Consider the following 26,552-nt stretch of genomic DNA (forward strand, 5'->3'; position numbering starts at 1 on the left):
GATCGAATTTGGGAACAAATAATTGAAATTTTCGTGTTTTTGGCAAGTTTTGGGTGTTTTTGGTCAAAAACTTGCGCGATCTCGGCGGCAGCTTCGGTCTTCGGTCAAATCCTAGGAGATCTCGGCGGCCAGCAGCGATTCCGGTCATCATTTTAGGGTTTGCGAAGTTCTCGGTCTCGTCCTCGGTCTGCAGCCTCGCGGATCTCGGTTAGGTAAATTTCGGACTTCTCGGCCTCGCTTCTCGGTTAGACTTCTCGGTATTCAGGCTTCTCGTTCAAGTAGATTTCAGCCTCGCATCCTCGGTGGTATTCTCGGATTTTCAAGATTTCGGTCAAGAGGCCTCGCATTCTCGGTCTAAAATTTAGTTTTCGATCCAAAAGCCACGTTTTCGATCAAATAACCTCGTTTTCGGTCCTAAAACTTTGTATTTGGTCAAAAAGCCACGTATTCGGTCATATACCCTCGTTTTTGGTCTTGAAGCTTCATTCTCGGTCTAGAAACTTTTGTTCTCGGTCAAGGTTATTCTTTGGACAAAAAGTTTTACTTTCAAGTTTGACCCTCAAGTTTGACTTTCGAGGATTCAAGTCAAAGGGCATTTATTCTGGTTTTTGGTCAAAAACAAATTACTAAATCATATTCATTTTGGTAAATTATGAGTTCTTACAACAACACAAAAGAGGTAAGTGAAACTTCTTGTACTCAAGCCTGTAGTGATAAAATTAAACATTATCGCGATCAACATGACTTATTGATTAGGGAAATTGAGGACCTTAAATATGAAGGATACACTCTCAGAAAGGCCCAAAAACCCTTAAAAGGAAAATTAGAGGCCCAAACAAAAGATTTAAAAAGAAATAAGGAAGAATACATCATTAAATGTGAACATTATGATTATGCTCAATAAAAGATAGCCAAATTAACTACCGAACTTGATGCATTAAAAGCTAAATATAAAGATGTTGAATTTAACTTAGAAATTTGACGTGTCAAGTGAGGTATTAGTGTCCATGCTAGAAAAACAGTTAAAAGATAATCAGAATAAGGGTCTAGGGTATCATAATGTTCCACCTCCCTTCAATGATAACTATACCTCGCCCCTTGAAACCAATGAGGTAGAGATTCCTGCTCAGTATGGCCAACCCCCTGTACCAGCTTTAGTTAAGACTAAACAATCCAACCCAACTGAGAGTATTGAGGTGAGCGATACTAATGATTCTACTTCATGTGCAGACAAAGTAGTGGAAGATGAGAACAAGGAGAACATAAATAATTCTAGTTTTGTTAATTCTGTTGATTGTCTAACCAATGTCTCTTTGAACTCTGAATCTGATGCTTCTAATTCCGTTACTTCTAATAAACATGATGTTGGTAAATACAGGCCACCAAAACAAGCAAAACAGATTGCTTGTTGTAAGTGTGCTTGTGGGAACAATCAGAGACAATGCATGGGCACGCTACCAGGGACAGGCAGAAACAACTTCTACGTGAAGAAACAGACATGTTTCCACTGTGGAATACCTGGACACATTGCCAGAAATTGTCCAAATCGTGCATATGTTCCCTACTATGCACAAGGTTGGCAGAACGTGCCTAGAGGGAGATCCTCCAAAAGAAACCCTTCGAGGTCACGTTCACACAATGGTGACTGGAATGCTAAAAAGGGCAAGAATCAAACTCCCAAGGACAAGAACGGAATGTTGGACAAGAATCAAATTCAAGAGATGGTTCAGTCAAACCAAGATCAGTTAGGTCGACATCATCTCGGCGATTGGTTTCAAGTTCTAAAACGAGTGTTGAGGCATTCATTCGATCAAACAAGAAATGGGTTAAACCGGACTATAGATGGGTGCCAAAAGTTCACACTCCTAAATCATCTAATAATTCTAACATTTCTTCATATTTTGTGTCTTATAAACAGGATATGTCATGGGAAAGAATAGCTTGTGTAGATAGCAATGGTCAACCTAGTTTCAAAATGGACTGGGTTCCAAAAAGCAACTAATCTCGCACCCTGTGCTGGAGCAGCTATGGAGGAATATCCCAGACTTCGGTAGGTTGATAGTGGTTGTTCCAGACACATTATAGGAGACATCTCTCAACTACATTACATTCAGAACTTTAATTGAGAGTATGTATCATTTGCGGGAAGGAAGAAAGGAAAAGATCACAAATGGGGATCATACTTAACGATGTGAAGAATTTTTGAACTTGTTAACTTCGTTCCAGAGTTGAAACACAGCTGAGGCTGAATACGCTGTTGCATCTGCGTGCTGTTCTCAGGTCATCCGGGTGCAACTTTAATTGTTGAATTGCGGTTTGAATTCTCTCGACTCTCCTGATTTTTCTTAAAATGATTCGTTTCAAAGACTAATTTTTATTTTTGTGTGTTTGTTTAAATTTGCGTATTTATTTTATTTCCTTTCTCCCCTATGCACAAATTAAGGGGGATAAATCAAAATAAATAAAAAAATATATAAAAAATCATAAAAGTTACAAAATAAATAAAAAATTCTTAAAAATATGTCTTCTTTCGTAAGTGTTCTTGGGAAGTGATATGAAGTTTAGTGTTAAAGGGCAATCTGAAATACGTGTAATGCACTGAAACTAAATTGTTTAGACTCTGTGTTCAATGTGCTGGTAGGTACGAAGGATTCAAAATGAAAGGACTAGACATTGTTGACAAATGAAAGGACTTGACAGTGTTAACATATCTGGACTTAGATAGTTACATTTGGACTGACCATACGACGCTTGGGTAGATTGATCAGTGAGATAAACAAGGGAGCATGCGAGATACATTAAAGTTACTTATCATCTAGAATTGTGGCTCAACACTTCTTCGAAGTACAGACTTATGTCCTTAATTCTGGTGCAGAAAGGGTGTCTGGGGGGTTCTGATAAAGTAGGTCTGTGTGGAATTTTTTTTCTTTCTTATCCTCTCTGTCAGTCATATGTTGCCCCCTTTGCATGATTGGAAGAGATCTGACCTGGGACGCAACATATGCACTCTATTTCTAAGCTTATCTCTATCTATCTATGTCAGCCATATGCCTTCCCCTTTTGCGTGATCGGAAGATCAGACCTGGGATACAGCATATGCATCTTTCTATTTCTATCTATGTTAGTCATATGTTGTCCCTCTGCGTGATTGGAAGACATCTGACATGGGATACAACATATGCATCTCTATATCCATCTTCTCTCTCAAATAATTGAGCACTCACCTAAAGTAAAGAGCTCTTTGGAATTCCTTGATTGCTAGGGTATGTCGTGAACTGGGGAACACGTTCTAGTGAGCTTAAAATTGAATTGGTTCATGATTAAAGGTTGTATGTAGATCTCGCTGTTGAATTTAAGTGGACAACAATATCCTTGGTCGTCGTCAGCTAAATGGTCTATTTAGGAATATAGTTTAAATGTCTTGTCACTTATAATCTGTCCAACTTGCATATATCCTTTGTGTTTAAGTGGACCACAATATTGGTGATTGACCAGAGCTAAACATGCAGGTGTGTGCTGATAAACGATATTGAATTGCTTGACAACTTTGAATCATAATATCAATGAATCTCATGGAATTATAATTTCAATCTTGGTGATTGACCATTGGAATCACTAATTTCAATCATAATATCAATGAATCTCATGGAATTATAACTAAAATGCATATGGGAATCCATAAATACATTAATCAGTCTAAATTAGAATCCACAAATACATCTATAACTCAATGTATAAGTCAAGTATGCCTATGTACAAGTCATTCATGTGATTTGGGTTCAAATAACCCAATTTCATCATTAGAGATGAAATTTAACCCTCAGTTGAATGAATGGAAACCTCATGATGATCTAGAGTGTATTTAAGGAATTTGAATTAACTCAAATCATCAAATGATTTCATGAATTCGGATTTTGTGTTGGAGCCAAACTGTAGATCGAATTCGAGCATAGGACTAGAGAGATTATACATCAATACGTCAATAGTTTATCCCTAGGTTCAACCTTCCACTTTACCTTCCAAACATAACTCAAAATCTCTTTATAATTGCTTGGAATTGACACGATATGGTTATCTCATACTCACTTGTTGATCTATATATCAAATGGAAGACAAAATGTAACATCTTGTTTTGGGACTTTTCTTAATTCAGGGTTTGTGGACCATAATTCGAACATGTAAGGCATTGGGTTTCAAGGGAATGGAGTTTACACTCTATTGGATGTTGATGGTGTTGGATAACTAATTTAAACCTTGGATTGTTCGTTGGAAGTTGAAGGGTAAAATAGGAAAGGTAATGTTTCGGGCTTCTTGCATAAATTAATGATTTTAGTTTGAGATGTTTTTAGTCATAAGTAACTAAATAGAGCGGTCGAGCTCGTCGATACTTTTCCATGGATATAAAGATCATCGAAAACGGAGTTGAAACGAAGAAGTTATGATTGTTTGAAGTTAGGAAAAGGGAGTCTGGTAGTACATAGGGCGTACACAAGGGAGTAGGCAGGGTGTACATGTTGAGGGTGAGACACGTGTTTAGTGGAGTACGCAAGGCATACCCAAATTTACGCAGGGCGTAATTCTACAGTGTAAAAACTCTAATTTTGGGATTTTGAGCCCTATCTAAGGTCTCTAACCCCTTGGGGGTCCTTCCTATCATTAGCTTCCACCTTCTTGAGCCTCTAACTCGAAACCCTAGCCTCCTCTCACTTATTTTGATCATTGGCATCATTTATGAGCTTATTTCTCCATTAGAAGGTGGAATCTTCAAGAACAAGGTGGTGGAAAAGTCTATGGAAGAAGGATTCAAGCATAGACCCACCAAGATCACAACATTTTTGGACCATTGTGAGTAAAAAGCTTCAACCTTGCTCATTAGTTTCATAGATCTTGTTAATTTTCATATTTGTCACTTTTTGGTCACTTTAGTGCATAAAGTTTAGATCTTGAAAGTTTGTGATCTTGTTATGGATAAAGTTGGAAGCTTTATCCATCTAAACATCATATTGATTCAGATCTGAAGGTTGAAGATTTGGACTTAATGGATTAAGTTAAGAAAAATGCATTTTTGGTCCCTTTTGAGACTTAAAAACTAGATCATGTTTGTTTGGACCATTAAAATGGATAAAGTTGGAAACTTTATCCATTATAAAGCTATTTGGAACCAGATATGATGTTATGAGTTTTGATCTTTATGGTTTAAGATCTTATTGAAGAAAAGATTTTCAGACTGAAGGTCACGGCGTGACCTTTGGTTGCTATGACGTGGCAATTGAGGATTTATCGTCATATTTTGTCTTTTTTCCCCAAAGTCAAGATGTTACACACAAATACATATTTGGAATCAGGATTAAACATCGAAGTTCAAGCAACTCAAATGTTTTCCATGAATGTTTTTTTATATTCATTTGGAGATCATGGTATCATTGGTTACATTCATGTCATTAAGATTAGAAAAATCAGATGGATCGACAAAATTCATAATAAAAGACACAGAAAAATATCTAAAACATATCGAATAATTTGAAGTATGTTATTTATTAAAATTAGAGTAAATTAAATGAATGGTCCTTTGGTTTGGGGTAATCTATTGTTTGGTCTTTAACTCCTTTTAACTAGGACTACTCATATGGTTTGGTTTGGTTTGGTTTGGTTTTGAGTTTAGATCATACCATGTCGAAAATATTTTTATACCCTTATGTATTTATATCTTTTATTTATTATTTAATTTATTGGTACCACCAATATTACCCCCACCCCACCATTCAATGTTTAAAGATCCAACAACCACGACTGGCACCCTCATTCACCTTCAGTAACAACCACTAGTCATATATGAAAACCACCACTAATGAGCAAAAGAAAAGCTAATGAAATCAACCTTTATGTTTCCTTTCATAATGATGTGATGTTTATTGGCGATTGGTCCTCGATTAAGATTATTAACCATATTAGGATCCTTTGATGTTTCCATCTTGCATCCACTTTAAAGTTAAATTTTTCAAAAGCAAATTCTTTTGTATTTGTGTTGATAACCAAGATATTTCTCGATCAATCAATCTTCTTAATTATGAAGCCACTTATGTTCCATTTATATATATTGGTCTACTAGTCAAATCTAGCATGAAGTTGCCCTTAATCGATCTCACATTATCGACCGATTAAATGTTATACTTAATAATTGGAAATCAAACTCTTTCTTTTGGTATACATCTCTCATAAAGTTTCACTTTCTATTAATTCATCCAAGAATTAGGTTTGGAATAGTTCTTTCTTGGTTCAGTTAGAGCTTGACTAAAGTACGTTGCTTCACTTGAAGTATGTTCAATAATCATATTATTTTATCTCCAATTTTAAGGCACAAAGGAGTCACTATGCGATCAATTTATTTTGTTTTATATATTGTTGAAGGAGACTGTTGACCATGTTTTCATTAGTTGTTTGAACGTCTTTGAAATTTGGAATTGTGTTCTTTCCTGGTGCGATTGGATTTAGGGCATCATTTTCGCTCCAACAACTATTCTTTAACCTTGTCGTCCCCTCACACAACTAAAAAGTCAGGTTTCTTCATGCCTTGGTCTACTCGATTTTTTGGTTGTTTGATAAATGAGGAATAATACACTACTACTAAAAAAGGTGAAGATTTTTGTCGATCAAAAATGACGGATGAAATTTAACTTAATTTGTTTATTTGGATACATAGAGCAAATATGTATAGCTTAGATTGGACATAATGGTATTGTTCCATTAGAGGTTCATATTTTTCTTATGTCACAAGTAGATATCTATAAACGATCATGTCTCTAACCAACGATGGTGGAATCAGGGGATTCATTGATATTGATGTGGTGTTTTGCCCATGCTAACATGCTCTAGTTTTTCTAATCTTTGTAACATATTGCTAGTTATCTTTTTTTGTCTTTCCGCTCATATATCTAATTATCTTGTTACATTTATCTCGTATAATATTTAAATATGGTAGTGACTAGTGACAATTGTAAAGTACATCTATAAATACCATAAATAATTGTGTTATAATTACCTTTTTAGACAACCGTGTTTGTAAATTTGGAGGTGGTCAACAAAGCCAAAACAATGACGAATCCCATTAAAACCAATTTATTACACCCTAACCAACTTTTTCCACTTAATATTTTAAAAAGGCTTTTTTTATTGTTATTTTTTATACATTGATGGTGTCAATTATATCAAGGATGTACTAGATCATTATTTGTTTTATGACTTATTAAACAATATTTTATATAATTGTTATGTATGATTTATGTAATGATATTATTAAAGTATGCTTATGTATATTACTCGTGATTAAGAGGATGCTTAAATTGTTTTGAAAATGAATTTATACTAATTATTTACAATCTAAAATTGTAATAAGAAGTCTTTATTTCATGAAAACATATTTTTTTACAACATTCTTGTTTTTAGACTATTTATTTAGTGGTATGGTTCTTACTATTAAAAAAAACACCATTTATATAAAATATATATTTTAGATTTATATGATAACTACAATAATATTATATCTTATATAAATAAATAAATTTTTAAATAAAAAATCACCACTTATTTATCTAACGACAACTAAAATCTTTACAACTTACCATACAATCAATTTATTACTAATTATATAAAGAGCCCAACATTAAATAATAATAAAATGTATTTAAACACTATCTTATATAACTTGTACTTTAGCAATTGTGAGAGTGACATTAGTAAAAGTGAGAACCACTTTTCGATATTTAAAAAGGGAGTTTAAAGGATCTGCTTTGAATAATCAAAGTTGTGGACCATTATACTGCCAACATTTTCAATCCCTTTTGCCAACTATCTAACTCCGATTTTTTAACCACATCTGCAACCTTGGTATGATAAAAAAGATGTTAAGAGCTTTAAAGATATTTACTTATAAATCAACCAATTTGTACTGTAATATATATTAAAGGGTTCAAACGTATAAATAAAAATAGTTACTCTTAATTAATAGATTACACATGAGTTAAACAAGGAAAAGTTATTAAAAAAATATATCAGAATTTATATAACATCCTAAATAGTTTCATTTAGAATAATTAGATTTTATTATAATAATAAGCTATAATGATTATATCTTGTATAATAATTATTTATAAAATTTAGAAAGTACTTGTAAAAAAATGGTTGCAAGTCAAGCGTGCAAAAAGATAGTTTAAAAATAAGATAGAAAGTGTTTACTGTTCTAATAAAAATATAAAATATTGATAAAAAATTATCCATAATATGTGTTTCATATAATAATGAAATTCCACTAACTATATTACTAACTATTATAATAACATGATGTCTTTGATAAATTTTAAAAGGTTAATCTTTTACAAAACTACAAATATATTGATCACAACTATTATTTGCTTTTCAATTATGAAATTAGATATCTTCTTATCTATTTTCTTTATACATTTAAGATTGTGATGTTTATTATATTTAATGTGATTAATAATTTTTTTTACATTTGTCATCATCAGTGATAGAAGAATATATAGAAAGAATAAATAAAAGGATATTTAATTTCTCATAAGTATGTCTATTTAACACTCTAATTGTTATGTTCTGGTCATAAAATATAGTAAAGTTACCATTTTTAACAATGATGTGTAGGGAGTGTTTGAGAAAAGTACTTGGTAGCGAATAGCTGGTAATGGGTAGCGAATAGCTGGTAGCTAGAAGCTGTAACTTTTATTTGTTATATAAGTGTTTGACAAAAAAAAGTTGGAAACTTTTGAAATATGTAAAATTAAAAGAACAATTGTTTAATACTAGGGCAATTCTGAAAATTGGTTTAAAAAACTCAGTATCGTTTTGTTAAACGCTACGTGAAATAACTTTTATATTTGAAGCGTTTTGTTTAAATTAATGCGTTTTATCAAAAGTTATAAACTAGAAGCTCCTAAACGCTTCATGTCAAATACGTCCGTAGTGTTTTTTATACCTTTTAGATGTTAATTTTTTTTTTAAAACATAGAAAAGGTCTTTAAGAAAATACAAAATTAAACCTTTTATTTTAGAAAAAAAAATCATAAACTAAAAATACTTTATTATCTTTAGATTTTAGTTTTTGTTTAAAAACTTACAATTAGTTTTCCAAAAATTTCTATACAAAAAAAATTACAACTTCTAATTTTTGCTATACAATCAATTTTTGTCATACTCAATGTCTTGAATCATAATCATATGTTTATTTGTACCGTTTTTTCCCACTTGTATCATGTGTTGTCTTTTTTTATTTAGGTCTAGGGTTCATGTCTTATTTGAAACATAAATACAATTAAAAATAATTTAGAAATATATTAAATTTAACCTTAAAAAATAATAAATAATAAATAAATATTATGAACAATATAATTGACTTTTACCCGCAATAATTACAAAATGTAATCTATAATCGAACACCTTAATTAAATATATTTTCAATCATATATCACATTTATTCAAAACAAAACAAATTGTTCAATAGCATATAAATTTTAAATAAAAACATTTTAATGATGTAATATAACAATATATACATAAAAATATAATAAGATTTAGACAATAATAGGTTAAATTCACCAAATCAAATATTTTTTTGGACGGATGCTGATCAGCTATACACACGGCCATCTGTATGTATATGTAGAAAGAGAAAATTGTTGGAGTGATTGATGAGTGAGAGAGAGAGAGAAGAGAGAGAAAGTAGCAGCAGAGATTTTGAGCTTAGCTACAGTCAACGTGCCCCACCGTACCGGATCTTTGACAACCCTCTTCACTCTCGGCGAACCGCTCGATAAACCACCGGAAAATCTCATTTTCCGACGATCTCCACCGCCGGAGAAGATCACATCTTTGTTTTCAATTTCCTTCGGCATTCATGAATGTCAGAGGGTTTTGATACTCTGCGAGACCTTTCTGTCTCTAGATTCATCGTCTTTTCTCTCTAGGAAAAGCTTTATGGAGTATCTCTTTGTCTAATTGTCTCTCCTTTTTACCTCCATTTTTTTATTCTTAAAAACTTTTTCTCTCTCCCTTTCGTCAACCGTAGGAACTGAAAGAAAGGCTAGAGAGAGAGAGAGTGAAAACGATTGCTGCTCCTTTCTTTCGTTTCTCAGAATCGAGATTTCAGAGGTTTTGTGATCAATTCAAGGTATGACCAATGTGTTTCGCATCATAAATCTTGGTGAATCCCTAATTTTACTGCTCAATTTTGCATTGCCATTTTTGTTTACAATTGATGAAAATGTCAATGCGCATGAAGAACGAGGTTTTTCGTCTTGAAAGATCGTAGTCATGGGGAGTAATTTTGTTGTATTATTGGTGCTGTCGTTGTTGTTCCACAGTACATTTGAACAACAGCAACAACCACCATCAGTTCCAACCAGATTTAGGGCAGAACGAGCAGCTCTGCTTCAACTCAGATCATCATTAGGGTTAAGATCACAACAATGGCCGATAAAATCTATTCCGTGTTTCAATTGGGTCGGAATCTCATGCCAGAACGGTAGTGTTACCGGAATCAACATTTCAGGGTTTAAGCGAACACGAGCTGGAAGAAAAAACCCTCAATTTGCAGTCGATTCACTTGCGAATTTAACCAATTTGGTGTCCTTCAACGCTTCTCGATTCACTCTACCTGGTTCAATCCCTAACGGATTAGGGCTTCAGCTTCAAACGCTTCAAGTTCTTGATCTTAGATTCTGTCAAATCTCCGGTGCAATTCCTTCTACTCTCGGGAACTTATCTAATCTTCATGAATTATATCTATCAGATAACTCTCTCACAGGCACCATTCCATCAACTTTAGGTCAATTATCGAATCTTTCAGTTCTTGATCTGTCCAGAAACTCCCTCACCGGATTAATCCCTTCATCATTCGGATCATTATCCAATCTCTCTTCACTCGACATGTCTCTAAACTACTTATCAGGAATCATCCCAGAAGCTTTCGGCAACCTCCCAAATCTTTCCTTCCTAAATCTTTCTGGTAACAGCCTTTCGTCTCCCATCCCCACACAATTTGCCAACATCACCACATTAACTGTTCTTGATCTGAGCTCCAATACCTTCTCCGGAGAACTACCATCAGAGCTCACAAGATTAAACAACCTGCAGAGATTATCACTCGGGAACAATTTACTTTCGGGTAACTTATCAAGCAATTTGCTTTCACTTCCTAGATTGATTTTCCTCGATGTTTCTGACAACAATCTCACTGGTTCTTTACCTAATCTTGATTTCAACCCTAATGTCACATCCGGGATGTTAAATCTTTCCCATAACATGTTCTATGGTGGGATCACTTCCATTTTAAGAAAATTCAATTCAGTGGACCTTTCATACAATTACTTCATGGGAACAGTTCCAAATTATGAAAGATTCACAATTTTAACAAAAAACTGTCTCAGAAACGCGACAACTCAGCGAACTGTTCGACAATGTGCAACATTCTATTCGCTTATCGGACTCCCATTTGACAATTTCGGCCTCCCGAATGGCACTCTACCGCCACCGGAAACCGCCAGTAAAACCAACAAACGGTGGATCATACTGGCGGCGGTTTTGGGCGGTGTTGGCATCCTCGTCCTCCTTGCAATCATCATGATACTGGTGGTTGTATGTTGCCGGAAAAGACGCGCCGCTAGTCCGAGAAGAACCGGGGTGGGCCCCGCTCCGGCCGCCACCACCGCCGCCGCACCGCCGCCTTCCGGGGTGGATTTTTCCAGTCTGGGAGAATCTTTCACTTACCAGCAGATTGTTGCAGCCACTGGTGATTTCAGTGATGAGAATTTGATAAAAAATGGACATTCGGGTGATCTTTTTAGGGGTGTTCTTGAAGGTGGGATACAAATAATTGTGAAAAGATTTGACTTGGAGTCAACAAAAGATGGGTATATGATGGAATTGGATTTATTTAGCAAGATTTCACATCCCCGATTGGTGCCACTTTTGGGGCATTGTTTGGAGGGCGAAAATGGAAAGTTTTTGATTTATAAATACATGCCAAATGGCGACTTATCAGGTGCTTTGTATAGAAAAAGTGATTCAGATGATGATAGTTTACAGTCGTTGGATTGGATCACAAGATTGAAGATTGCATTAGGGGCAGCTGAAGGACTTTCTTACCTTCATCATGAATGTACTCCACCTCTTGTTCACAGGTATAACCAAAAATATATATGTATTTCAATCATAAAAATTAAAGATCATATATTTGACCTTTTAATGTGTTTTATACAAGGTTACATGTAATGGTGTGTTGATTTTAATTTTAATTTTTGTTTTTGGTGATTGAAGAGATGTTCAAGCAAGCAGTATACTTCTTGATGATAAATATGAGGTGAGATTAGGGAGTTTAAGTGAAGTTTGTCCTCAAGAAGGAGAAAGTCATTCAAATCGTTTCACAAGGATGCTAAGATTACCACAGTAAGTTTTTTTTTTAATCTCATTAACCGTATTATGATATTTCTTTTATTAGAATCTAGAAAAGTATCTTTTTATATGCCGAATGGAGTTTTTTTATGTTTAGGGTATGATGTGATATCAAGATCTTTATTTAGAAACTTCTTGTTTAAAGTAAACAATTTGTTTATGTTTATGTATCGTTTAAGGAAACGTATAAAAGTATGCAACTTTAAAAGAACTTTCCTCCTAAAGTAGAAAACTAGATATCACATTTTTATATCAAAAATCCACGATTATAATTTATACACAAAGTTTGATTATATGATTATATCATTTTTTGTACGAGTTTTATATATGAATTCTCATCTCCTTGCCCTAATGTTTTAGGGTTGAGGTTTGCGCAATAACTTGTTGAATAAAAAAATGAAACGTTTATTATTGCAATATTTTATTTAATTTTAGATTTTAACCGAAAATTTTCTCTTCGTTTCATGCAGGACATCCGAACAAGGTGCTTCCGGTAAGTTTCTTGATTTTTTTTTTTTCATTTTGCAATATTTTCTTAGCAAGAAATAACAATCTAGTTTTATTTTTATTTTTACTACATCATTGAAAGTACAATTCTATAATTGGTAGATTTTATAATAAGAAAAAAAGAAATTCTAAAAAAGTTTTGTTTGTTTAGGTGTGGGGACCGCGACATGTGCGTATGACGTGTACTGTTTTGGGAAAGTATTGCTTGAGCTAGTAACGGGCAAAATGGGAATTAGTGCAACAAATGATCCAACAACAAACACAAAAGATTTACTAGAAACAATCCTTCCATACATCAACATATACGATAAAGAACTTGTGACCAACATTGTGGACCCCTCGTTAATCATAGATGAAGATTTGCTCGAAGAGGTGTGGGCCATGGCGGTGGTGGCTCGATCTTGTCTCAACCCTAAGCCCGCCAGACGGCCGCTAATGAGATACATTTTGAAAGCTTTGGAGAATCCATTGAAGGTGGTGAGAGAAGAAAGTGGAAGCTCCGCTAGGTTGAGGACACCCTCTTCTAGAGGGTCGTGGAATGCCGCTTTGTTTAGTAGCTGGCGGAATAGCTCCACCGAGATGGCGGCGGTAGTGGCGGGGCCGAGTAGTTTGAAACAGTCCGGGACCACCGGGTCTCAGTCTCAGGGAAGCGGCGGCGGAGGTGGTGGTTATAATGGTGGTGGTGGTGGTGGGGATTCGAAGAGGTCGAAGGATGTGTTTCCTGAGCCGTTGGATGTGCAAGATGAGGAGAGATCCAACGGTGGGTATTGATGTGGATGATTATATAGAAAAGAGATGATTTGTTTTTTCTTTTTTTCTTTTTTTAAATTGGGTATACAAGAGATAGAAGTTATAACATTTGTTTTTGGTTTTTTTTTTTTTTTGGTTTTGTTTGTTGTTGAAGGGTCAAGGGGGGCTTGTTTTGTTGTTTATGGGTGGAAGGAAGCAAGCGATTTTTGTTTGTAATTGGTGGTTTTTGGTTGGGATCTTGTGGAATTGTAAATTGTAATGGATTTTGTTTTGAGCCATTTTTTGGTGAGAAACAAATTGACATAATTACCGGTTTTTCTTTTCTTTCTTCCTTGTTTGTTACACACTTCATGACATAACAGGTATCATGACATAACAGGTATCTAATGACATGCATCCAATTGAGACTGATATACAGGTTGTATTATACCCGTATTTGATATGCATACTATACCCGTATTTGATATGCATCGAACTGAGACTAGTATATGACATTATCATGTGACATGCATCGAACTGAGACCGATATATGTCATATATGACATGACAAGTTGTATTTGTATCTGATATGCATCGAAATGAGACTGGTACATGACATAATAGGTTTTACTATGTATGCATCGAAGTTTGACACATAACATGACATGCATGAGATTGAGACTAGTACATGACATAACAGGTTTTAGACATGCATCGGACAGGTTTTAGACATGCATCGGACTGAAACTGATTTTAAATAGCAAAAAATTGAATTTTGAGATGGGATTTGGGATCTCGTTCTTGATTTGTGTGCTAAAGACATAAATACCATTTTTCATCTTTTAACATTGAACTAGTCTCTATAAGCTTACAGAAGAGAAACACAACAAATTTATTACTTTCCATACATAAATAAAAAAAACACAAATATTTCCATTATCGCCCTTGCCAACCAGATATCGACTTTGAAACTCGAAGGATTGAATTCTGGTTCTTCTCCAATCTGGTTTCAGTATGTGTTAGTATATGTATATATGTATATATGTATATGTATACACATACTAGAGAAAGAGAGAGAAAGAGAGATGACCCAGATATGTCGTTGACTGCTTTGACAATTTCAGAAGAGTTCATTTCAACAACTTGACCTCCCAAAATAATTTCATCAAGGATAGTATGTACCTGAAATTAAATTTCATTATTATTTTTTTTTATTGTTTTTGGTTTTAATAAATGATAATAAACACTCATTCTCAAGGTATGAGTGAAGGAAAAAAGATTTAACCTTGTTGAAATTGAAGACTATATCGAGCTCACAGACATTACTGAAACATTTGTCTAATGTCTCCACAAATACTGAAATTCAAGACATTGAAGAAACATTGTAAGTTTATTAAAAAGGATAATGTTGTCTTTTTTTTATTTAATTTGAAAGGAGCTAGTAATTTAAGATATATACCTTGCATAAGATCAAGAATTGCAAGCTCATTTTCAGAATCATCAAATATGACAATGAAGTACAATGTAGCAAAAGTCTTGTATACAAGTCGCGTATCCTACAAGAAGAAAGGATTATTATTTGATTATATGATAAAGATTTTACCTAACAATAATATGATCAAATACATTCCTTGTATACTGAAATTTTCAGCCTAATTGTGAATCCTAATGAATACATAAAAGACTCAAAAAAAAAAAAAACCAAAAGAAGCACAACATACCTTTCCAAAAGTAGAATCTGCTTGAACAAAATTGCTCACATTCTCTGCTCTACTACATAGAACTGTAATAAAATTTCAAACAAATTAAACCCCTTCTATACACCAATTCAATTAAACAACTTGGTCATTAGGGCACAAAGTTTTCTGACAAAAGAAGGATCAAATTCATATGATTTGTGAAATCTAGATCGAAGAAGCTAACCAAAGAAACCAAGGTATTGATATTTCCCTAATTAGAAGGCAACAACTTCTAGGTTTACAAAGTCCATGAGATAGATTGTTCACTGATTGCATTATCGCATGTTCATTATTCATGCAATCATGAAAATGAAACTCGAAGTAATATGATTTGGATCTTTTTAGCGTGAACAGAATTGGATCAGCCTAAATATCATATTTTGATTATTTTCTCATTCACATTCACAGCTCAACTAATCAGATATAATAAAATAGTTACTCGTTGAAGAAAATACAAACCTCCATAGATGCTACGAATGATTTCTTGTTGTTTCTCCATAGGCTAACCTTGCATTTCACATCACAATCGATGATCAAGCAATTGGTAAAATCAATCGATTAGTTGCAGTTTTTTTGTTTCTATGTATGGAGACCAAGGGAAATTACAAAACCTGATGGTCGTAGAATTTGACGAGGCGAGGCTTGCCTTCGTCGTTCATTATTATCACCGCTCGTATCATCGCCGGCGATGACTGTTCTTCACTTTCCGACGCTGTGTTTTGTAAAGAAATCCAACGGAAAATTACTTTTTGTAAATCTTAATTCCTAAATCAATTTATCATGTTCAAAATTTGAGCTTTATGGTACTAAAATGAAACATAATCTTGGAGGCTAGAAAAATATATTTTCAATTTCTCTTATAAATAAAATATGATTGATTACTTCAATTAAAATACCTAGCAATAAGTAAATCCATGAAATAATAATAGCTTTTATTGGATATTGGAGAGATATATTTATTTCCTAAACATATTTTATGTAAAATTTCTAGTCGATTTTCACTAGGCCCCGTTTGATACGTATCTTTTCAGGTCCAAACAAATCTTTCTGGCTGAATGGACCGGAAAGACTATTTGATTTGCACAAAAGAAGGGGTCTTTCCCGGTAAGATATGTCTTTCCCAGAAAGCCTCAAAATCATATCTTTCTGGCCGAATGGGCTGGAAAGACAATTATACACCAAACCCCGCCTCTTTCTTTCTTTATTGGATTATTAATTTTTTTAAGTAACTTTTTTTAAATTTATTTTTTATTGAATTATTACTTTTTTTCATCATTCAGCACAGTCAATCAGATTTACAATTAAACAACATGGTTTCTTTCCCAGTCAGAAAACTTTCCCAGACAGCACTTTACCAGACAGCACTTTCCCAGACAGAAATTATCAAACGGGACCTAAATTGTGAATTAGGTTCAAAGGAATGGTGGCAGAAGATGTAGAGCTCCAAATTACTTTGTCATAGTTTTGCCATATAAAAGGGGTGGTGTGTATGTATCATGTATGTGTGAGAGAGTGTGTGTATGTGTGAGAGTATGTTGGAGCGCTAAGTTTGGCATGTCGAGCTCAAGGGTGGTATGCGCCGAGGCATTATTGATGATTTTACTGTCATCAATATATTTAGTGTAGTCATGATCATATTTTGAGTTTCATTTGGTTATATAACAGAAGGTGTGGAATGCACATTCAAATAACTAAAGAGGTCTCGGAAACATGGGGTCTGGGGGCAATGCCCCTTGTAAGATTCCAAGGGGCATTGCCCTTGGTGGGGTCTGGAGGCAGCTCCCGGGTCCAACAGGTTGAGCCCCCCTAACTGATGGGTTTTAGGTACAACAAATAAACTAGAAAACAATTCCTAAGTTCACATGCAACCTACTTTGGATCTATGTTTTAACTATTGAACATACAACTTTGAATTGCAAAACAAGAACCCTAGAGGAGAGAGGCTATTTTCGAAAATAGTAAACTAGGGTTTAGGGTTTACATACCTTTCAATTGTTATAGCAAACAATTGATATTCCCTTGATCTTGATCTTGATCTTCTTGGAAGCTTAGCACCACAAATGTAATGCCTCTAATGGAATCACACCCAAACTAGCAAGAAGGAAAGTAGAAGAAGAGAGAGGGGAGGGAGTATGCAAAATCTCGGCCTTAGGGTTTCTTCAAAAGAAAGAGTCACCAAAAACATGAACCAGGAGGCTCCTTATATAGCTGAGGGATTTAGGGTTTAAGGGAAACCCTAGTTATCCTTTGCTTAGGGCCTAAGCAAACCCAAGGGCCTTATCCAAGCCCCTATGGACGAAATTATTAGGGTTTCCCCTAAAGATTTCGTCCACCCTCTTCCAAGGGGGTTCTAGAGCCTTCCACTCAACTATTAGATAATTGCAAACTAGTCCCTGCACCTTATAATTAATTCTTTTAACCCCAAAATCAATTCTGATTAATTTCTGGCTAACAATTAATTAAACATAATGATTTCTAATTAATATATTAATCCATTAACATATTAATAAATCATTTATATATATATATATATATATATATATTAATTTATTAATCTTATAAATTAATATCTCTCCTTTCATAATTTCCTTGTCCAGTTGCTAGGTTGAGGGCAACCCAAAAGGACTGTGCTGCTGTCAATTCAAGTACATACCAATTATAGTTATGGGCTTAGACACCTAATCCAACAGTCTCCCACTTGGATAAGTCTGTAACTATAATTGCTAGTATGCCTTCTAAATTTGACCAGCAAATTGTAGCTTCCAAAAAGCTGCTGTCGAACTCTGACCCAGTCAGTTATGTGTCCTAAGATAAGTGATCATATAACCCTTCGTTCTGCTTGATATCCCCAGACAAAAGACATGGAATATAATCAATCTCTTTGTCCAGAATCTATGTTTCCCGATTCCTGATTTGTGATGATGTAGGACTTCTAATTGAACACATCAATTCAGTCCTGGCTGGGCCCAGCACATAAGTCAACACCAAATCATCGAGGGGCCCACAGATATCGCTTTTCCTATTAGGGCAAAAGGAACGAATAAACATTGACTCATATGCTTGTATCTTTCACTCATCAAATTATGCATGACAATACGTTTTATAACACCAAGTTACTGATGCGTTTTCGTATCACCAATGCACAACCGACTTGTAAATTACAACTCATATATCTTCGTTTCAAGATTATAAGATATTATCGTCTCAGTATTACTCGTGATGAATTCCATGAAGTAATACTCTGAGCGTGGGTTTATCCAATACTCAAATCTCAATTTCTGAGTACTCATGAACATTGCAGCAATTCTATTGCCATGTCTATCCTTAGACAATCTGCAATCCAATTCATGACAGTCTTAATTCACTACTTACTTCCAAGAGTACGAGCGACTGTGGAGTTTGAATAATCTCATTATTCAGGAAGTAAAACATGCAAAATGAAACACAATAATAAACAATCGACAAAAGGTAGTAGCCAAACTTATAAATAATACTTTATTATTTAATCACCAAAGGTCAATTACATTTACTTTGTTACAAGTTTCAAAAACTAATCTAACTACTAAAACTAATATCATCTTTCAGTCCTATGCTCCGAGCATGCTGAATATGCTTAGCCCTACTCAGACCCTTTGTGAGGGGATCTGCTGGGTTATCTTCAGATGACACCCTCTTTACTATAAGATGGCCTTCTTCTACTCTATGTCTGATGAAATGGTACTTTCTGTCGATATGTCTGGTCTTACCATGATCTCTCGGTTCCTTTGTCAAGGCAACCGCTCCTTCATTATCGCAGAACAGTTCCATAGGCTCCTGGATGGTTGGAACAACTCCGAGATCCCCGATGAAGTTCCTCAACCAAGCTGCTTCTTTCGACGCTTCACTTGCTGCTATGTACTCTGATTCACAAGTAGAATCAGCCACCGTATTTTGCTTGGAACTCTTCCAAGTAACTGCTCCTCCATTCAGTAAAAACACCCAGCCTGACTGAGAACGGAAGTTATCTCTATCCGTCTGAAAGCTGGCATCACTGTAACCGTCTACTCTCAAAGTATCACTGCCACCAAGCACAAGAACCCAGTCCTTTGTCCTTCGCAAATACTTGAGTATATTCTTAACTGCTATCCAATGAGCTCTACCTGGGTTTCCCTGATAGCGACTGACCATGCTCAAAGCAAATGCCACATCAGGGCGAGTACATGTCATAGCGTACATGATCGATCCGACAGCGGAAGCATAAGGTACACGACTCATGTCATCTATTTCAACATCTGTACTCGGGCATTGAGTCTTACTCAATTTGGTATTGCTCTGGATAGGTAGCTCTCCCTTCTTGGAATTTTCCATACTAAACCTCTTTAGTACCTTATCCAAGTATGTGCTCTGACTAAGTCCAATTAGTCTCTTCTTTCTATCTCTCAATATTCTAATCCCAAGAATATAAGCAGCTTCTCCAAGGTCTTTCATGGCAAAACACTTTCCAAGCCAAGACTTAACTTCTTTCAAGGTTGGAACGTCGTTACCAATGAGTAATATGTCATCGACATACAACACCAGAAAAGTTACTATACTCCCACTAGCTTTGATATACACACAGAACTCATCTTCACTTCTAGAGAAACCAAATTCTTTGACTTTCTCATGGAAGCAAAGATTCCAACTGCGAGATGCTTGTTTCAATCCATAAATGGATTTCTCAAGCTTGCACACTCTATTAGGGAACTTTGCATCAACAAAACCCTCTGGCTGACTCATGTAAACATCTTCAGCCAACTTCCCATTAAGGAAAGCAGTTTTGACATCCATCTGCCAGATTTCATAATCATGAAAGGCAGCTATGGCGAGCAATATCCTAATAGATTTAATCTTAGCCACTGGCGAAAAAGTCTCATCATAGTCAACCCCTGGGGTTTGAGTAAAACCTTTTGCAACCAGTCGAGCCTTGAATGTATGCACATTCCCATCCATGTCTGTCTTCTTCTTGAAGATCCATTTGCACCCAACTGTCTTGCGACCTGGTGCACTATCAACCAAATTCCAAACTTGGTTGTCATACATGGACTTAATCTCGCTGTCCATTGCCTCTTTCCACTTGGAAGCCTCTGGGCCTGCCATTGCTTCCTTATAAGTGACTGGTTCATCTAAGTTTACCAGTGTTCTGTCACTTATGAATGTGTCACCATCTGAAGTAATATGAAAACCATACAACTCAGGTGGCACACTCACCCTAGTGGATCTTCTAAGAGGTAATGAGTTATCAATTGGTTCAACAGGAACTGTTTCCTCTGGTTGAGTGCTAGTGTCATCTAAGGTTCCTTCATTGGCTGACTCTTGAATTTCTTCAAGGTCAATAGTGCTCCCACTGTCCTCTTTGAATATGAGCTCTCTTTCAAGAAAGACTCCTCTTCGTGCTACAAAGACCACGTTCTCACTAGGCCTGTAGAACAAATATCCAAAAGACTGCTTTGGGTAACCAATGAAAACACATTTCTCACTTCTAGCTGCTAGCTTGTCGTGAGTCTCTCGTCTTACGAAAGCTTCACAACCCCAGACTTTAATATGTGCTAACGAGGGAACTTTCCCTGTCCACATTTCGTGAGGTGTTTTGGCAACCTTCTTTGTAGGGACAAGATTGAGGATATGGGCGGCTGTCTCTAAGGCATACCCCCAGAAGTGAATAGGAAGCGAAGCCCGACTCATCATAGAACGAACCATGTCTAACAAGGTTCGATTGTGCCTCTCAGCTACACCATTTAACTGTGGTGTCCTAGGAGAAGTCAATTGTGAGACTATCCCACATTCTTTCAGATAGTCGTTAAACTCGATACTAAGATACTCCCCGCCTCTATCGGATCTAAGTATCTTTATCTTTCTGCCCAATTGATTTTCGACTTCATGCTTAAACTCTTTGAACTTTTCAAAAGTTTCTGACTTATGCTTGATCAAGTAGATATATCCATATCTGCTATAATCGTCAGTGAAGGTCACATAGAATCGATTAGCATCTCTTGTAGTTGATCTGAAGGGTCCACACACATCCGTGTGTATGAGATCCAACAGACCTTCACCTCTTTCACAAGACCCTGTGAATGGTGATTTTGTCATCTTTCCCAAAAGACAAGACTCACACATATCATCTGACTTTAGGTCAAATGATTCCAACACTCCATCCTTTTGGAGTTGGGCTATGCGTTTCTTGTTAATGTGTCCAAGACGACAATGCCACAAGCATGCCTTGTCTACACTATTAGACAAGTCAATATTAAGTACACTATTTCCTAGGCTATCAACACAAGTCACTGTTTCATACACACCATTACAAGGCAAAGCTTCAAACATAAAAACACCATTCTTATAAACAGAAATTGAACCATTCAAATCATTAAAAGAATATGTAAAACCTTGTCTGAACAATGCATGAAATGAAATAATGTTTCTCGTCATCTCAGACGAATAGCAACAATTTATTAAATCTAATCTAACATCATTACTAAGCAGAAGCTGATAAACTCCGATCTTGGTTACTGGTGAAGACTTTCTGTTTCCCATGATCAGGTTTATCCTTCCTCGCTCTATCTCCTCACTTTCCTTTAGACCCTGCAAATCAGAACAGATATGAAAACCACATCCTGTATCAAGGACCCATGAACGAGAAGATAATGAGTTATTAGCAGAAATAGTGTAAATACCTGCCGAAGATGGCTTCACTTTGCCATCCTTGATATCTTGCAGATACTGTGGGCAAGATCTCTTCCAATGCCCCTTTTGGTTGCAGTAAAAGCAAACTGCCTCTTTTGGATCAGAAACATGGGGAGTGGAACCATTGGGCTTAGCCTTTGGGCCATTACTAGATGACCCAGCTTGAGCCTTGCTCTTCCAGTTTTGCTTGGGAGGACCTTTCCTCTTTTTCCCCTTTCCCTGTCCAATAGCCAAAACAGGGGCACTAGCAGGTGTGGAGGGTATACTTTTACCTTTCATCCCTGCCTCAGCTGTCTGCAACAAGTTGTGCAATTGGGCCAAGGTCTGCTCAGTATTGTTCAAATGGTAAGTTAGAATAAACTGACCATAACATTCAGGAAGTGAGTTCAAGACCATGTCAATGGCCAATTCCTCATCAAAGTGAATATTGAGCTTGACCAAACGCTCTATGTAGCGTTGCATTCTTTGCACATGTGACACAACTGACTCCCCATCTTTCATCTTGCAAGCCATGAGTGACTTGACTACTTTGAACTTTTCTTGACGAGCTCGCTTATGGTACTTTTCCATAAGGTCCTTGTTCATCTCGAAAGGCCAGTAGTCCTCATAGTACCTCTGCAGTTCTGGGGACATAGTTGCCACCATGATGCATGCCACTTTGGTAGCATCATCGTAATGTTTCTTGTAGGCAGCAAGATCTTCAGGAGTAGCTTCATTCTCATCAAGCTCTTTGAGCTCCTTTTCAAGAACATATTCTTTGTTCTCGAAACGAAGAGCCATCTTGATGTTGCGCATCCAATCGTTATAGTTTGAGCCATCCATAACGACTTTGGAGCATATATTGAGCAAGGAGAAGTTCTGGTTGGAGGAGGATGAAGTAGAAGTGTTTCCAGGAGTAGACATCTGAAAAGAAAGAAAGTTTTAGTTAGATTTCAAGATACCTTAATAGAATAACCCAAAGATATAATATCAAGGTTAGGATCCAACTATGAAGATTCACAACTTAGAAATGGGATGCCGAGATCCAAGTGCAAATTTCATAAAGGTAGGTGAATGACGATTCACCAATTCCACCATTAGACGAAACAAACGAAGTGAAATTCCTAATTCTTTTGAGATACATTGAAACTATTCAATGGCATGTTTTAATCTCAGATTATGCTCTTCTATTTGTGACTGGGATGCCGAGGATCACAAACAAGATGTGAATAACCATGCAAATGTGCTTGGTAACCTCATTGTCTTTATCATTAACTATTGATGTGCTGGTGAACCACACACGCTCCATCAAAATGAAAATTATGAGATACCCATTACTACTCTTTATTAGTGCCTTTTAGTGTGCTGGTTAACCACACACGCTCCACTAACGACCAATAAAGCATAATGTGCAATTTCATGGATTAGCATACTTTTCACATTTTTCCTAAAGTAACTAGAGTTGGGATTTTGAAAATAATGTTCTAGTACTTTCTTTAATATCATTATACTTTTAATGAGAAGTAGTTGTCCTATCAAATCCGTTCTGCTAACGACCCTCCACTAATCAAGGAAGCGGTGGGTGAGAGTGGACACCCATTCAACTACCATTTTATAGGCAGTTTCCTTATACCCCCCTTATAGATTAGCTTCGTGAATGAGGCATACTAGCGATTTGACTGACCATATTCTTATACATATATAATATTAAACTTTTAATTATAATATATATATAAGGTGTGTTTTAAAACATTTTAAAACTTCAAGGGTTTATAAATTTCGAAATTTAAGCTATTAAATTTAAATTTAAATAAACCAATTAACTAGATTTAATATTTATCTTTTAATTAACTATTAATCAAATTATTAAATCTTGTAAGGATTATCTAATTAAATTAATCCATTAATTTAATCCTAATCCTTATCCCTCTAAATTTCGAAAAATAGGGTAAGGATAATTATCCAATTAATCTAATTAAGTAACAATTATCCAAAAACAAGAAACCCTAGTTATCCTCTAGCATATTTCGAAATTTACAAGGGAGGAGGCTAGGGTTTTCAAAACCCTAACCCTAATTTCGATTAGGGTTCTTTGGAGGCTAGGGTTTTCGAAAAAAACCTTTGATCCAAAACCCTAGAAATCGAAAAATTGGCCTTTAGGGTTTAATAGCTATAAACCCTAATTTGCAATTCAACAATTGTAGCAATTCAATTTAAAACAACAATGGCTCTGATACCACTGATGGGTTTTAGGTACAACAAATAAACTAGAAAACAATTCCTAAGTTCACATGCAACCTACTTTGAATCTATGTTTTAACTATTGAACATACAACTTTGAATTGCAAAACAAGAACCCTAGAGGAGAGAGGCTATTTTCGAAAATAGTAAACTAGGGTTTAGGGTTTACATACCTTTCAATTGTTATAGCAAACAATTGATATTCCCTTGATCTTGATCTTGATCTTCTTGGAAGCTTAGCACCACAAATGTAATGCCTCTAATGGAATCACACCCAAACTAGCAAGAAGGAAAGTAGAAGAAGAGAGAGGGGAGGGAGTATGCAAAATCTCGGCCTTAGGGTTTCTTCAAAAGAAAGAGTCACCAAAAACATGAACCAGGAGGCTCCTTATATAGCTGAGGGATTTAGGGTTTAAGGGAAACCCTAGTTATCCTTTGCTTAGGGCCTAAGCAAACCCAAGGGCCTTATCCAAGCCCCTATGGACGAAATTATTAGGGTTTCCCCTAAAGATTTCGTCCACCCTCTTCCAAGGGGGTTCTAGAGCCTTCCACTCAACTATTAGATAATTGCAAACTAGTCCCTGCACCTTATAATTAATTCTTTTAACCCCAAAATCAATTCTGATTAATTTCTGGCTAACAATTAATTAAACATAATGATTTCTAATTAATATATTAATCCATTAACATATTAATAAATCATTTATATATATATATATATATATATATATATATATATATATATTAATTTATTAATCTTATAAATTAATATCTCTCCTTTCATAATTTCCTTGTCCAGTTGCTAGGTTGAGGGCAACCCAAAAGGACTGTGCTGCTGTCAATTCAAGTACATACCAATTATAGTTATGGGCTTAGACACCTAATCCAACACTAACTAGGGGTGTCACTGACCGAATTTGAATTATGCATGTAAATTCAAATTGATTTTTTTTAGATTATCCCAAATCATGATTTCGTGACACCCCAAGCAGAATGAGGTTTACCAAACCATATGCCAATCCACTCTTCATAGCCTTAGTGAAGTGTATTGGCATGATTAACTAGTTATAATCTAACTTTAGAATAAGTTTTTGATATAAGTACAAATTGTATGTCCTCTTTCAAAACAATACAATGTCTTATCTGTAAGGAATAAGACAATGCTCGACTAAATTATGATATTTTTAAGTTGTTAAACATATTTAATTGTTGTTAGTTGTTGAATTACCTTTCTCGAAGTAGTTTCGATTTTCAATTAACTGTTTCTTTATTTTTGTAACTTTGTATATATTCGTGGACTGACGCAAATTTTCCAAAATGTTATTACATGCTTTACAAGTTTCTTATTTGTTGGTTTACTTTTTGGTACAAAATCGGGTGATTAAAAACTGAGAGGAGGTTTGCCAATGGTTGAATGTTGCACAATTGTTAGGAGTAATATTAAACTCCTCCACGACCTCCAATCCAACACCATAATCGACATTAAAGAAGAACTTCGCCTAAACCCTTGCAAGGCATCATAATAAATAAAAAGAGCAAGAAAGGAAATTTATTAAAAAAGGGGAAATAATGAATCGAAGTGGAGAGATAGTGACAAGGGTGTCAAGTTGTATCTGATGCGATACAACTAAAATAAATGCAATAAAATTATGGCAGACGCAATGAAGACGTATGGGCTGACAAACATACATGACGATTAAAGTCTAAACATCAATATCAATGAATTTCTATAAGCATTTGTATCGAGGCCTTGATGGTGGGTCCCACCCGTACTTCTGAATGATCGAAGAAACGGTTTGGCGTTTGGCTTTGGCCCAATAGACAAACAAGTACACACGTGTAATAGTTAGATTACCCGAATCTAACTAAAGGACAAACAAACTTTTAATAACAATAAACAATTCCCCATCTCATTCCAAGTAATTTTACACAAAGTAGCTCCGACCAACACCACCAACAATTCTATAAATCATAATCATTTATCAACTTCTCAATATATAAGTACCCGCAAGAATAACACAAAAATACACACAACAAATATGGTAGCTACTTTTCTATAATTTTTTTTCTATCTCATAAAACTAACTAAGCTTCAACTAATCATCAAAGAGTACTTTCGGGCTACATCGTGAAAACGCCCTTGACCTTTTATGTTTCCTTTTTAGGGACAGTGAGTCGTTCTTGGACATCTCATACAAG

At 35.3% G+C, this 26,552-nt stretch overlaps 2 protein-coding genes across 2 annotated transcripts; one reads left to right on the forward strand and one right to left on the reverse strand.

The window, feature by feature from the left end:
- The first annotated feature begins 9,643 nt into the window (after positions 1–9,643).
- On the forward strand, positions 9,644–14,040 carry LOC145124494 (putative LRR receptor-like serine/threonine-protein kinase At2g16250). Its single transcript, XM_079059857.1, has 4 exons — positions 9,644–12,188; positions 12,325–12,453; positions 12,930–12,952; positions 13,118–14,040. Exons 1-4 carry the CDS (start codon positions 10,321–10,323, stop codon positions 13,735–13,737), a joined length of 2,640 nt encoding a protein of 879 aa, XP_078915983.1. The 5' UTR covers positions 9,644–10,320; the 3' UTR covers positions 13,738–14,040.
- A 394-nt stretch (positions 14,041–14,434) lies between these two features.
- On the reverse strand, positions 14,435–16,256 carry LOC145125252 (AP-3 complex subunit sigma-like). The gene is made up of 7 exons (XM_079060740.1): positions 16,046–16,256; positions 15,894–15,936; positions 15,417–15,478; positions 15,155–15,251; positions 14,981–15,051; positions 14,786–14,877; positions 14,435–14,698 (listed from the first exon to the last, which is right to left on the reverse strand). Exons 1-7 carry the CDS (start codon positions 16,112–16,114, stop codon positions 14,632–14,634), a joined length of 501 nt encoding a protein of 166 aa, XP_078916866.1. The 5' UTR covers positions 16,115–16,256; the 3' UTR covers positions 14,435–14,631.
- Positions 16,257–26,552: the final 10,296 nt, after the last annotated feature.

The sequence above is a fragment of the Lactuca virosa genome, chromosome 7 (assembly GCF_052849685.1).
Source record: "Lactuca virosa cultivar CGN04683 chromosome 7, Lactuca_virosa_CGN04683_v6, whole genome shotgun sequence".
Lineage (NCBI taxonomy): Eukaryota > Viridiplantae > Streptophyta > Magnoliopsida > Asterales > Asteraceae > Lactuca > Lactuca virosa.

What these genes read in the sequence shown, in the direction of transcription:
- LOC145124494 (XM_079059857.1), top strand. Translation starts at nt 10,321, where the DNA reads ATGGGGAGTAATTTTGTTGTATTATTGGTGCTGTCGTTGTTGTTCCAC. An exon ending in AGGATGCTAAGATTACCACA is followed by an intron (nt 12,454 to 12,929) that starts GTAAGTTTTTTT and finishes CGTTTCATGCAG; the next exon opens with GACATCCGAACAAGGTGCTT. An exon ending in ATCCGAACAAGGTGCTTCCG is followed by an intron (nt 12,953 to 13,117) that starts GTAAGTTTCTTG and finishes TTGTTTGTTTAG; the next exon opens with GTGTGGGGACCGCGACATGT.
- LOC145125252 (XM_079060740.1), bottom strand. Translation starts at nt 16,114, where the DNA reads ATGATACGAGCGGTGATAATAATGAACGACGAAGGCAAGCCTCGCCTC. An exon ending in TAGTCTTCAATTTCAACAAG is followed by an intron (nt 14,878 to 14,980) that starts GTTAAATCTTTT and finishes ATTTAATTTCAG; the next exon opens with GTACATACTATCCTTGATGA. An exon ending in GCAGTCAACGACATATCTGG is followed by an intron (nt 14,699 to 14,785) that starts GTCATCTCTCTT and finishes TACTGAAACCAG; the next exon opens with ATTGGAGAAGAACCAGAATT.